The 14,866-nt window shown below is 41.0% G+C and overlaps 1 protein-coding gene across 5 annotated transcripts in view; it reads right to left on the bottom strand.

Moving 5' to 3' along the window:
- The window catches only part of GARNL3 (GTPase activating Rap/RanGAP domain like 3), a 210,881-nt gene that overhangs the window by 153,147 nt on the left and 42,868 nt on the right, over nt 1-14,866 (bottom strand). For all 5 annotated transcript variants that reach the window (XM_074973394.1, XM_074973391.1, XM_074973392.1 and 2 more), the window contains one exon: nt 2,006-2,080. In XM_074973394.1, coding sequence (XP_074829495.1) covers nt 2,006-2,080 — 75 coding nt within the window. The remainder of the gene's footprint in view (nt 1-2,005; nt 2,081-14,866) is intronic.

Consider the following 14,866-nt stretch of genomic DNA (forward strand, 5'->3'; position numbering starts at 1 on the left):
GTAAATGGAGAGAAATATTGGGACTTATTTTAAATTTAAGATTCTTAATAGTCTTTAATTTGCCTGTCTCGGGACCACTCCTTAAATGGCATCTTTTAAATAGCTGAATTTAAATATTTCTTTGGTTTCATAAGACTTAGTTAATATCACTCACTATATGATCATATTTAAACTGTTTAACCATGGTAAACCAAATACAATTCTCCAACCCTAAAACAAAATTCCTTGTCCCATCTACAGACTGTTTTAGTGCTCAATGATACACTAAGACAGGACTCTACTGATTTGGGAACTAATATACTTTGATCTTATCTTATGTAGAGAAGAGTGTCTCCACCAGAGAGGGCCCAACTCTTATGGTGTAATCTCCATTAAAAACTCTCCATAGACACAAATACAGAAGAGATTCCAACTGAAGTAAGTGAAGCATTTATTGCTTATGCTCTGTTTTTATTTTATTTTCTCCCTTTCCCTTTCATTAGTAATAAACTAATCCTAGTTAATAATTGTGATTATTTTGCTTATCTTTAGTTGTGCTGTCCCTAGAGCATAGCAAAAACCCCATTTAACTAAAATAATACGTCACATCCCTGAAATGGCATTAAGAGAAACAATTATTGTTTCTTGTTTCTCAAGATTATAACTTTTTAGTAATTTTTAGGATGTTACTTGGTGCTCAATACCTTAAAACATCCCTTTCAACCACACAAAAGTTTTTTCTTCAGTAATGCATGCTAAGCAACTGACTTACTGAGATCATCCCAATGCCCCTATCACTTCAAAAATGAAAATTATTTATGATTTTCATTACGTTTGAACAAACAAATTTGAAACTACCTATGCAGATGGCAACACGGAGGGCAATATTCCTCTAGATGCAGATAGCCAATATAATGCCCTCTGCAGCACTTAAATCCTGTATTGAAGCTATGTTGGGTGATGGCAGTGTGGTGGCTCAGGTGGGGTTGATAAAGAGAATGGTTGTCCACGTGGGACCAACATGAAGGGCAGGGCTGGAGTTAAGTCATGGGATTATAACAGAACCTGTTCAAATGGTCTGGAAGATTCAAACACCCTTGTTTTCTTCCTTTCCTCAACTCATCCTTTAACGTCCCCATATTAGGCCACCTTCCTTTAGAATGAGCAGGGCCTGGACACAATTCCCTCCAGAATCTATCAGCTCTGATCCTGAAATCTTTAAGGAAAAGAGGGAAGGATTTTACAAAGCAACATGGGGGCTGTCTCTGCACCACTTCCGGCCCCTGCTAGGAAAGAAGGAGCTATCTTGAGTTTTGAATTTAGATTGCCCGTGATGTGTCACACGTGGCCAGCCAGGCTGATATAAAATACATGCATTTTAAATTAAATATATGGACTTACATGAGAAAGTCTGGGGATAGAAGTAGCAGAGCTGGAAGTAGGATTATACCTTGATCAGGATTCTATATCTCGTCTCAAAAATGTAGGAAAATAATTTTATATCAAGAACATAATTTCTAATATTCTACATTACACACATACAACCATACTGGATCAGATTAGTCAACACTCAGATCATCCAATCCTGCATTATGACTCTGGTACAGGTTTACATCAAATGCTTCAGCAAACTCCCACCCTTCCTGCAGTAATGTATCCAGCTAATTGTGAAATGATTGGTAAGGGGCCCTTTTCTGCCCCAAGTTCACAATTTATATTCTACAGTGTAAGGCTAGGTTATCCTTCACTATATCAAATATCTATTTTTAGAGTTAGAAGACTGAGAGGAACCAGACATATTCATGAACGCTTCTGAAAGTGCTCTGACAATGCCCAATCATTGCAGCCAAATAAAATTCCTCGCATTGAATATCAACCTTGTATATTGAATTAATGACCTCCTGAGATCTCTTCCAACCCTAATCTTCTACGATACAACACTTCAGAAATTTGAAAATGCTGTTACTTAATTGATTTATCTTTGAATAGGAAAAGGCAATAGATATAAACAGAGGCTTTTTCTTACCTCATCAGAAGATCCATTTTCCACTCGGAAACGTCCGGCTCTTTGAATGGCTCCATCAGCATCACTAGATATAAGCTGTGAAAAAAGAGTCAAAGTTAGAGATACAAAGTTTTGACTTCAAAAGCCTCCACCTAATCAGAAATTAAACAACAAAACCAGCTCAGTTTGGCTTCCACCATCTTAGCCAGAGGTGTGCAACCTGTCCTTCCCCTCTCCCCCGAAGATAAGCTCAACTCAGAGTAATAATTATCAGTTTGGCCAACAAAAGACAACTTCCACCAAAAATTTACTCATTGTAAGGACTCAGGCAGGGAAGGGGTTATTGTGTGCACCTACTGGAGTGGCTTGCCCACTACAAATTACAAGTTTTTTTGGTCTCAAATTTTGGCTGCACTGACATGCAGTCCCCGACTATGAGAGATGCAATTCCACTAACTGATTACCAGAAGGCAGACAGTTTTACTCAAGGAGAGAAAACTAGGCTGCCTGGACCACGACACATTAATACTGTGACGGGTTGGACCCCCCTCCTGGGGTACCACCTGATGTGCTGGGGTCTCACTGAGCCCGCCCTTCCACCAGCCTGGGTTTCCTCACCTTGTTTTTGCTGTGCTAGGCTCTCAAGCCTTCTCCAGCACACACACAGGTAAGGCCACATCCAGCTGCAGACAGACTGAAATCAGCTCTGTGTGGGAAGACTTAGCTAGGAGAATGGCCAGCATTCACGTTCACACCTCCTTCGGGGTATAAACCCAAAATAATATTGTCTTGCACTGTATAGAAAGATCTGCACAGCGCAAGCTCATAAGAATTGGCACTTTCCCTCAGTGTGGAGAGAGATATGCACAGCCTTTTGAATCTTACAAACTGGGTTTTTAAATAAACTAAAAACAAGTTTATTAACTATGAAAGGTAAATTTTAAAGTGATTATAAGGGATAGGAAACAGAACAAAGCAGATTACTGAGCAAATAAAACAAAACACGCAAACTAAGCTTAATACACTCAAGAAACAGGTTACAAAATGTAATTTCTCACCCTAAATGTTGTTTTAGGCAAGTTGCAGAGTTTCTGTAGCTTAGAGTTCCAGTTATTTCTCTTTATAGACTGGACCCCTGTCTCAGCCTGGACTCAAACCTGCCTTTCCCTTAGGGTGTTTTTAGCAGTCTTCCTTCCTGGGCAGGCAATGGAGGAGAGTCCTGAATGCCTTCCTTCCCAGCCTTAAATAGAATTTACATAGCGCAGGAAGCCTTTGTTTCCAGTGGAAAAGTACCAGCAGTATCCAAGGTGATATTTTGTACCAGGTGACCTTATCACCTGACCCTGCAGTGTCAAAGCAGTCATGAAACCATTATTTGCAATGTCCCACAGGAAGGAACTCCAGGGAAGATGGGAAATCCACCTCTTTGAAGACCCATTGTCTTCTCCCAATGGCCCATTAAGGCTGGTTGCTTACTGTCTGGTGGGCATTTCCCAAGTACACACATAGTTGTAATTGTTACATAGACAATTTTCCTAACTTCAGATACAGAAAGGCCTTAGAGACGGTAGGACCTCTAGTGCACAGAGGTTATTTAGAGCCCATTCAACCAAATGTGTAAACATCCCCATCGCTTCTCTCCAATGTATCCGTAGCCAAGATTCGTAAGGCTGTCACTTAAAATTCAATTAATACATTTACTCAGTGCTACTCTTTGTACCCTGGAGCTGCGTCATCCACTCATTTTGGCAGGATGAAAACATTTTTGAGGGAGTTTTCTCAAGTCTGATGACAATTGTCAGACGATTGACAAGCTGAAACTAGACAAATTCAGACTGGAAATAAGGTGTAAATTTTTAACAGAAAGAGTAACCATTGGAACAATTTACCAACGGTCATGGTGTACTCTCCATCACTGAATTTTTAAATCAAAACTGGCTGTATTTATAGAAGATAGGCTCTAGGAATTTTGTGGGGGAAGTTCTACGGCCTGTGTTATGCAGGAAGTCAGACTAGATGAAAATAGTGGTCCTTTCTGGCCTTGGAATCTATCAATCTATGAATTTAGATACTTGCTCCCATGCTAGTTACACGATTCCTGGCCTTAAACTTTCCAGCAATTAGAAACCTTTGCAGATTCACATTGTCAGAGGTGGTGTCCCTCTGCAAATTGGTGAACACAGAGTCAATCCCTTACCTCTCTCTAAAAGTGCAAAGTTTCAAAAAGTTCAATGAATAGAAGATTGTTGGGGGTGGAATAGATCTGGACAAGTAGAAGAAGTCTGGAGATAAATGTGAGAAGGGAGGGACAGGCAGTAGAAACAAAAGTGAAACTGTTTGAGCAGCATATTCCAGAAGTCTTGAGGTCTTTCTGAGTGTAGCCTTCATTGATTTGAGATCTACCATACCATTCTCTCACTTTAATGGAAAACCTGTAATGGCAGGAGGCCGTAAAAGAGACCTAGTTTGGGAATAAGAACCATTCAAGAAATATATGTTTGCTGATTATGTTTTAAAGACAGTCACACCAGCGAACTGGTGGAAGTCACTTAAGCACTTGGATTCAGAGACCGTAGAAGTGACAATCTCACTTTTAAACAGCAGTAGCTTCTTCTGCCAGTGTAGAAAGAATATTTTCTTCCTTTCAACTAATTCATTCCAAATTTAAAAATTGTTTGGGACCTGAAAAAGCAGGAAAGCTTGTTTTTCTTATCCATATTAGGACAAACAGGAAAATAAAGATGAAGACAACTGAGTTAGCTGCAGAAGCCAATATTTTACGTTTCTCATGTTGACCTGGCTGACACCGTTGATATAATTTTTGTTTTTTTTTTTAAAAATATTTAACTATTTTAGTTAAAAATAATTTTAACAAAAACAAACCTGATTTTTAAAAACTTGAATGTTTAACTAAATTCAAAAATTCATATGCTTATTTTGTTAAAATATTATATGTTTTCTGTTGAAGAAAAAAGTCCAGAATACATAATGTTGTTGTTTTAGTTAAATAAAACAATTGAAATGTCTGTCTGGTAATGTTCTCCTCCTAATAACAGCATAGCAAGAAATCCTCCAAATATTAATGATTAAGCCGTTGAATTGGAGATAGTTCGCCTCCCAATGACTACATAAATATCTGCTTCAATTACCTTTGGTATATGAAATTACCAAACAATCATTCATTTTCTGATATAGCTGTAAAACTAATCTGAAAAGTTTTCAAAATAAATCACTTTAAAAATATGTGTGTACACCTTCTAAAAATGAAACCTATATCTATCTCTGAGTTGTGAAGAATATGTATTAAGGTTATAACCAACAAGAAAGCACTTATGTAGAAATTCATGATTAAATCAAGTCTTCCTGACTAGTGATTTAAATCAATTTGATTTAAATCAAAATCTACCCTGTAAGCAACACATCTCGATGACTCGCAAGCAGTATCAATGGAGGCGGGCTCAGAGTTCACAGTCATGCAGCTTGTAGCACAGCTCTGCCAAAGCCGGCATCATCTCACGCCTGCCGAGTCAGTGCGTAGTGCAATGCGAACATATGGATGGACGACTAGGTGGTGGCCCGACAGATCTCTTAGATCAGCACCTGCACCAGGAAGGCTGCCGAAGATCCCTGCGCTCTAGTAGAAAGAGCCGTCAAAATCGCTGGCAGGGGCGCTTTCACCAGCTCGTAGCAGTGGCAGATTGACGCCATGATCCAAGAGGAAATTCTCTGGGCTGACACTGGGCAGCCCTTCATCCTGTCCGTGACAGCAACAAACAACTGCACTGACTTATGGAACAGTCGCACTCTATTGATGTAGAAGGCCAGCGCCTGTCTGACATCCAGTGTATGCAGCTTGCACTCCTCATCTGATGCATGAGGCTTTGGATGGAGGACCGGTAAGTAAACGTCCTGGCCTGTGTGGAACTGGAAAACAACCTTCGGCAGCAAACCCGGATGCTTGCGCAGCTGGCCCTTGTCCTTGTAGAAGACTGCATAGGGTGGCTCCGACATGAGCACCCTGATCTTGGACACCTGCTATGCCGACATTATGGCGACCAAGAAGAAAACCTTCCGGAAAAGGAGTAGGAGGGAGCTACGGGTTCAAAAGGAGGGCCCATGAGCTTTGAGAGCACCAGATTCAGGTCCCAAGGGGGAACCGGGTCTCGGACGTGTGGGTACAGGTGCTCTAGCTCTTTCAGGGATCTGCCCTAAAGCGGAGGGTGAAATGCAGAAATAGCTGCCAGGTGCAACTTGACCGCGTCGCTTCCCGCAGTTCCCATTGGCTGGGAATGGCGAACCGCAGCCACTGGGAGATGCGGAGGGCTGTGCATGCAGACAGTCAGTCAATTTAAACAAAATGTCTTGTGGCCCACCAGTGAGCGCTGACCAGGCTTAAGTGACCAGAGGCTATACCAGGGAGAACCAGTGCTGGAGAGATTGGCATGGAGGGGAACAGTGCTGTGGAGACTGGTAACACAAGGGGGAGTGGTCCCATGGTGCCGGCGACTGGGACCGACGTCTAGACACACATAGGCGATAGGGCAAACGGTCATAATATGGGGAATGCCAACCCTGCACTGGTGAATAACATCCAGGGGGAGAGTTTTGGCAATGTTGTCTGGTGACCTACAGTGCTCTCCTGCCCCCGGAGGGGTCTTAATGGCTGGCCTGTCCTCTCGGGGAGCCTTGGCCTGGTCCTGCAGCACCGGAGACGTCATAGGAGCAGGTGGAGACCTGTGCTCTCTCTGTGCCTGGGTTTGGGATGCGACGGTGAAGGTACAATGGCAAGGTCCCATACCGCTCACCAGAGTCAGTGACGGACTTTTAAGAGGGCTAAGAGCCCCAGCCGCGGAGGCATGCTCGCGCTGCTCCGGAGAAGGTTGGCGGACAGGCCGGTCCCTCTACCAATGACCCCTGGGCCTCCTTGCTCAGTGCCAGCGAGCGCTTCTTCGCCTTCTTCTTCAGCACCGGCAATAGCAAATAGTGCCAAGAGGAGCCAGGTGCTGGCGGCGCACTGAGGCCGAAGTACTCGTTGCAGCCTGCGTAGAGGGCTTGGAAGCTGGGCGGAGAGCAGACTCCATCAGAAGAGTCCTAAGGCAAATGTCCTCCTCCTTCTGGGTGTGAGGCCGAAAATTCTTACAGATCCAGCAACACTCCATGATGTGTGATTCCCCCAAACACTTAAGGCACCTGTTGTGGGGGACACTCACATGCATAGGCCTACCACAGACTTAGCAGGGCTTAAACCCGGGAGCTTGGGGCAAAGTCCCTGCTGGGACCCTAATCATCAGCTAACTATGCACTTAACTACTTAACACTAACTACAATCTAACAAAGGCCCGAAGGCATGAAGTCCAACGGGAGAAACCACTAGCTCTTGACAAAAAAGAGAGGCGCTCTGACTGACCACCATGGGCGGTAAGAAGGAACTGAGAGGGCATAGGCCAGCAGCACCTGATATACCGCGGCATGGGTGCGGCACACTAGAGGACGCTACAGCCGGCCCTATGGGTACTGCTAAGGCAAAAATCTCCAACGGCCACACACATGGGCTCGCGCACACCTAGAATGGAATCGACATAAGCAAGCACTTGAAGAAGAACTTGATTTATGGTGAACAGGGTTTTAATAACATCTCACTATACAAGACCAGGACTAAGGAAGCAAGGTAACCTAGGGGGAAGAAAGCTGCATGTTCCAGCATGCAAACCACGTATTGAAGCAAAAGGACTTTTGACAATTCAAGGATCTCTGACCCCAACCTGGAGTGGTGAGAAAACGGAGGCAGGGAAATGTGTGTAGGGTTTGTTTTGTATACTTTGTACATTCTCTTTTGCTTTATATGATTAAGGAAAAAGCAAATGCATTAGACTTATGTGTATGTTAAATTCTTCACAACTACTGAATGCCTCTGGAGACAAACTATTTAAATCAGAAACTTCACATTTTTGGGGTGGAGTTCTGAGAGCGTGTGTTTAAATCCAAGGGAGTCTAAAGGGTCAATGCTGAGCCCAGAGGGACTAGGTAGTTAGACAGTGGGCCCCAGCTCTCAGAAGGCGGTGCTAGATAGAAAGTCTGTACCCCAAGAGTGTGCCTAGGGACCCCAAGATTGGGACAGTATCTGGATTTCATTCAGACTCCAGAGTGTTTAAATTCTCAAGGATCCAGGGACCAGGGGCTTGGATTCCCCTCACAGCAGTCTGTGGATGCCCAGCGGGGGACAGTTGGCCAGATATATGACAGAATGGTAGAAGCATTTGGGATCAATGTGGCAGCGTGGGAATCTTAAAATACTTTTGCAAAGGCCTACACATATTTCTGCTCTTAAACTGAAAGCCAGAAGCACATCTGTTAGCTTGTTTTGGATAAAAGTTAGATCAAGCATAAATTACTAACAGCTCATGAAATAGCAGCTTCTGAGCTTCTGCACAGTGAAGTCTATTTGCTGGTGATCAGGAGAAATCGGAGTTAGTGCCATGCTAAGCTCATATGAGTGAAGGCAGGATGGGGCACCCACTCCAAACTGGGGCCCAGGAAAGGTCCTTTTTTTCCTGCTAGCATTTGCCTAGTTCACAGCTGCACTACACTGGTGGCTCATAGTCCTTAAGTAATACGCTCAGGTCTTTCCCCTCCTTTGTCATTTTTAACTAAAAACCCCATTGTTTATAGCAGAAACTTCTGTTACTAGTCCCTAAGTGCACAAAGTTATACTTTGTACCATAAAATTTCATCCAATTTCTATTACTCCAGTCCTCTAGGTCATCCAGTTCTTCCTGTACAATATTCTGATCCTCCTCTGTATTGACAACACCTCCCAAGTTTGTATCATCACCAAATTTCAGTAGCACATGCCTGCTTTTTGTGCCAGCATAATAAATTTTAAAAGATTAGTTCCAAGATCGATCGTTGAGGAACTCCACCAGTAACCATCCAGCAGTCTGACAGATCTCTTTTCAGTACAACCAGTTGTTCTCTCCCCTTTAGCCAGTTCCTTACCCATTTTACAATTCTTGTATTAATCCCCATTTTAACTACTAATTTCGTAGATGATATGGTATCAAATGCCCTGCTGAAATCCAGTTAGGGAAATGCAGTAGATCTAATCTCATCAAACAAAGATATCAAGTTAGTCTGGCATGATCTACTTTTGGTAAACCCATGTTGAATTTCATCCAATTTTCCATTTACCTCCATATATTTCATTATTATTTCCTTTTAGAAGCCCTCTAGTAGATTTCCACAATCTTAAACCATATTCAAAACTTTACAAGTTAATGAAAAATAATTCCTATTAAAAAAAAAAAGATATCAGGTTATTCTGACAGGATTACAAGTTGGTTGATTGATACAGGTAACAGTGTTGAGGTAATATACTTAAACTTCTGTAAGGCATTAGACTTGGTACCGCACAACTTTTTGAATAAAACACTTGAACAATTCAAAATCAACAGGGCATACATTAAATGGATTAAAAACTAAAACTGATATGTCTCAAAATGTAACTGGAAGAGGGAATCATCACTGAGCAGGTGTGTTTCTCGGGGAGATAAATGAATTTATGTTTGTGAAACACTCTCATACTACAGTGACAAGTCACAGAAAAGCTACGAGAAAATTAATAATTCTGTATTTAAAGCAAATTTTGAACAGCATGCAGTAAATAATGTATGGGGCCACACATTGATTAGGATAAAACAGTCAATAAGCTGCTCACTAAGTAAGCCCCATCCACCCTGTGCACTGAATGAGGCACTGTGGAAAAATAGTATGTCTTCATATAATTAAAAATCTGTATCAAAATGCATATGCACAACGGAGACCATATTAAAGTGGCATAAACAACCTTAATATTGGCCTTTGCTAGCTTCTGACTGCTTTTGCTGAGTCTGCAACTTACTGGTCTTTCAATGTATTTGCTATACGTAATTCTATATAGGTTCTTCTTCTGCCTTCATCACTGTGGTATCTAAGCGCCTTCCAGTAGTACATTAAGTGATGTGGTTAATATCTGTCACCTGTAGTTTATGCTCCCTTTCATACTCTCCCTCGGTGAAGAACTGTGTGTGCAATGTAGTTTTATAGGCTATTTTCTGTTATATGTACACACTGCTCTATGTTCATAATGGAGAAAGCAAGGTCAAAGAAGTCCACTTTGCACATGGAACAGTGGAGAATCTATGGTTAGAATTTGCTCTACCTGCTGGTTTCAGAGTCAAAGCATGGAATTTTCAGAAGTACTCAATGTGTGAGCAGTATAAGGCTAACACTGAGCACTTTTGAAAATCCCACCTCTAGTTTGTTATTAAAAGTTGTGAAAGAGGATCTGGGGACCTGTCCAGAATTCATGACCAAAAAAAAACCTGCTTTCAGAGGTTTAACAAAAGGCTTGACCAAAAATACATACCAACACACAACATGGTCTGTGAAAGGTAGGTTTTGAAGTATGTTGTTAGGCCTCTGAAAGGGAAGCTAATAGTCACTAATGAAAAGGAGTACTTGTGGCACCTTAGAGACTAACAAATTTATTATCTCTAAGGTGCCACAAGTACTCCTTTTCTTTTTACGGATACAGACTAACACAGCTGCTACTCTGAAAGCCATCACTAATGAGTCACTCTCCTGCAGGATAAGGCATGTTCATGTACATGTATGTTCCCCCATTTTGTGTGTGTGTGTGTGTGTGTAATTGTATTTGATAAAAATTGGTTTGGAAAGCAGGGATCACTTGCTTGGATCAGGTGGTGTGGGGAGGACAGGCTGAGGAAGGAAGGGAGACCTTTCTTTCTGGACAACAAGTGATGCTGACAGGCTCACCAGAGGAGTCAGAGACTAGACTGCTTTCACGGGAGGTAAGCTATTCACTTGATTTTTTTTCTCTGCAACAAAGAAAAAAAGCTGTATCTAGTTTAGTGTATAAGAAGTATAAATCTAAATATGTAAGGCAAGCCATTTTTTAGAACTCCATTTGCTCTCTGTTTATAATAAATATTGGTTTTGTTCGAGTGCTGTTGTCTTGGTAATTCCATCCTGATTTTCCTCTAAGGGGGGGTGCTGAATGGTAGGATTTCTGGAACCTATATTCCCAATTCAGTTATGGGCACAGATGGAGGCATCCTATCCCAGTGAATGGTGTTGTCATTAGCCTGCAGTGAGCCAACACAAGGACTCACAAAGGCCATCTCTTTTACTCCAGTGTTCACTTGAGTAGGGAATGAATACTGAGAGAGAGAGAGAGAGAGAGAGAGACACACATATATATTAGGGCTGTCAAGCAATTAAAAAAATTAGTCGCGATTAATCATGCAAGTAAAAAAATTAGTCGCGATTAATCACGCAATTTTAAAAAATTGTTGAGATTAATTGCACTGTTAATAATAGAATACCATTTATTTAAATATATTTGGATGTTTTCTACATTTTCAAATATATTGATTTCAATTATAAGAGACTACAAAGTGTACAGTGCTCACTTTATATTTAGTTTTGATTACAAATATTTGCACTGTAAAAAACAAAAAAATAACTGCATTAAAAATAAAATAGTGTAAAACCTTAGAGCCTACAAGTCCACTCAGTGCTATTTGTTGTTCAGCCAATCGCTCAAACAAGTTTGTTTACATTTGCAGGAGATAAAGCTCCCCGCTTCTTGTTCACCTGAAAGTGAGAACAGGTTTTCACATGGTATTGTTGTAGTCGGCGTCGCAAAATATTTATATGCCAGATGCGCTGAAGATTCATATATCCCTTCATGCTCCAACCACCATTCCAGAGGACATATGTCCATGCTGATGACAGGTTCTGCTCAATAACATTCCAAAGCAGCGTGGACTGACATGTTCATTTTCATCATCCGAGTCAGATGCCACCAGCAGAAGGTTGATTTTCTTTTTTGCTGGTTCGGATTCTGCAGTTTCTGCATCAGAGTATTGCTCTTTTATGGCTTCTGAGAGCATGCTCCACACCTTATCCCTCTCAGATTTTGGAAGGCACTTTAGATTCTTAAACCTTGGGTCAAGTAGTGTAGCTATCTTTAGAAATCTCACATTGGTACCTTCTTTGCGTTTTGTCAAATATGCAGCGAAAGTGTTCTTAAAATGAACATGTGCTGAGTCATCATCCAAGACTACTGTAACATGAAATATATGGCAGAAAATGGGTAAAATAGAGCCGGAGACATACAATTCTCCCACAAGGAGTTCAGTCACTAATTTAATTAACACATTTTTTTTTTTAACAAGCAACATCAGCACTGAAGCATGTCCTCTGGAATGGTGGCCAAAGCACGAATGTTTAGCATATCTGGCACGTAAATACCTTGCAATGTGAGCTACAAAAGTCCCATGTGAATGCCTGTTCTCACTTTCTGGTGACATTGTAAATAAGAAGTGGGCAGTATTATCTCCTGTAAATGTAAACAAACTTGTGTGACAAAGTTCCTCCTCTACCTTGGTGGGTCTTGTGCTTATTGGTGGATTTGCTCACCTTGGAGCTTCACGGCAGCCCTCAGTTTGACCCTTTTCGTGAACCCACAGTCCAGGTCAACTCCTCCTGTGTCTGACCAGGAGTTGGAAGGTCTGGGGGGAACCCGGGCCAGCCCTCTACTCCGGGTTCCAGCCCAGGGCCCTGTGGAATGCAGCTGTCTAGAGTGCCTCCTGGAACAGCTGTGCGACAGCTACAACTCCCTGGCCTACTTCCCCATGGCCTCCTCCTAACACCTTCTTTATCCTCACCATAGGACCTTCCTCCTGGTGTCTGATAACGTTTGTACTCCTCAGTCCTCCAAATGTATGTGTTCTCACTCTCAGCGCCTAGCACCTCTTGCTCCCAGCTGCTTACACACACACACCACAAACTGAAGTGAGCTCCTTTTTAAAACCCAGGTGCCCTGATTAGCCTGCCTTAATTGATTCTAGCAGCTTCTTGATTGGCTGCAAGTGTTCTAATCAGCCAGTCTGTCTTAACTGTCTCCAGAAGGTTCCTGATTGTTCTGGAACCTTCCCTGTTACCTTACCCAGGGAAAAGGGACCTACTTAACCTAGGGCTAATATATCTGCCTTCTATTACTCTCCTGTAGCCATCCGGCCTGACCCTGTCACACTTGTTTTTCTTAACGATTGGCTGAACGAGAATTAAGACTGAGTGGACTTGTAGACTCTAACGTTTTGCATTGTGTTGTTTTCCAGTGCAATTCTGTAACAAAAAATCTACTATTTGCAAGTTGCACTTTCACGATAAAAAGACTGCACTACAGTACTTGTATGAGGTGAATTGAAAAATATGGTTTCTTTTGTTGATCATTTTTACAGAGCAAATATTTGCAATAAAAAATAATATGAAGTGAGCAGTGTACTTTGTATTCAGTGTTGTAATTGACATCAATATATTTGAAAATGCAGAAGAACATCCAAAAATATTTAATAAATTTCAATTGGTATTCCATTGTTTAACAATGCGATTAAAACGACAATTAATTTTTTAATTACGATTAATTTTTTTGAGTTAATCGCGTGAGTTAACTGCAATTAATCAACAGCCCTAATATATATATTTAGGAGGTGGAAGGAATCTGATTTTTAAATAAGCAGCATGTTATTCTAAATATAGTACACGTGCTCAGAAATACTGTATTGGATGCATATTAAAAACTGATGTATACATATAAGTAATTTATTCTTTGAACTTATTAAGGAGGAATCAAGCTGATCACTAGAGTTCTTCAGCCTATGTCTATAAGGATTTCTAAATAATAAATAAGAAAACAATTAAAATTGGGTACAAGAAGATTATTTTGGTTATAATTTGCCTTTACTTCCCTTCCTACTTCAGTTGATTTTTTTCACTCATTTTTTGGATCATTAAAGACTGCTTTTTATAAATTCATGTATTCATAGATTTAAGGCCAGAAGGGACCATTGTGATCATGTAGTCCGACCTACTACATATCTTGCGACATACATTTTCACCAAGTTATTACTGCATCAAGCCCGATAAGTTGTGGTTGAACTAAAGTATATCAACTGTAAAAGCTGCTTTGACTGTTTAAACGTTTTATGAAATTGTAGCTCACAAGACTCTTAAATCAGACTTGCCAAATTTACATGATAACATTCAAACTAAAGCTTATTTAATATGCATGTTATTTAATTAACTAATACATTTGGAAATGTGTGGTGTGTATGTACAGAGAGGCAGTGTGTGCTGCATTTAGAGTAGAGGACTGGTAGTCAAGGGTGATGGGCTCCATTTCCAGCTCTGCCAATGACTCACTGTGCAGCCTAGAGCAAGTCACTTCTCCTTTGTACCTGAATTTACTCATCAACAAAATGGATATAATACTATTTACCTCAGAAGATTTTTGTGAGAACAAACGCTTATAACTGGATTAAAATACAATATGTAAATCACGATCACAGTGGGACAAAAACGCATATAAGTAAAAACACCAGCAGCTGCTGGTGCCTTGTCTACACAAGATCTCCTGCTATTGCTACCACTGGTGTAGTTGCACCAGTGGTAACATTAGTGGGAAAATTTAGGGAGAAATTCTAGGGTAGATCAGGTTTTGTTGCATTAAGGGTGGAAATCCCCAGCAGAAAATAAAATTGTTCAAGCAGTGAACAGGCTTAGGAAAAAAAAAAGCATTGATTCAATATTTTGTTTTTAAAAGCCTGAGGAATTACCGGGATTTGTATGCTATAATAAGGGGAAAAGTTAAACGACGTTTCATGACAGCCAAAATCATCCCCTCAATTTCAGCTCCATGTCTGCCATTATTTAACATTTAAAACCTGATGTTAGGGGAACAGATATTTACTAAGTAGAAAAGATAGAAAAATATAAATGAAGCTACAATTTAGTCAATTTCACAGCACAGGTGCTGGG

The sequence above is a fragment of the Natator depressus genome, chromosome 16 (genome assembly GCF_965152275.1).
Source record: "Natator depressus isolate rNatDep1 chromosome 16, rNatDep2.hap1, whole genome shotgun sequence".
In the NCBI taxonomy this organism is placed as follows: domain Eukaryota; kingdom Metazoa; phylum Chordata; order Testudines; family Cheloniidae; genus Natator; species Natator depressus.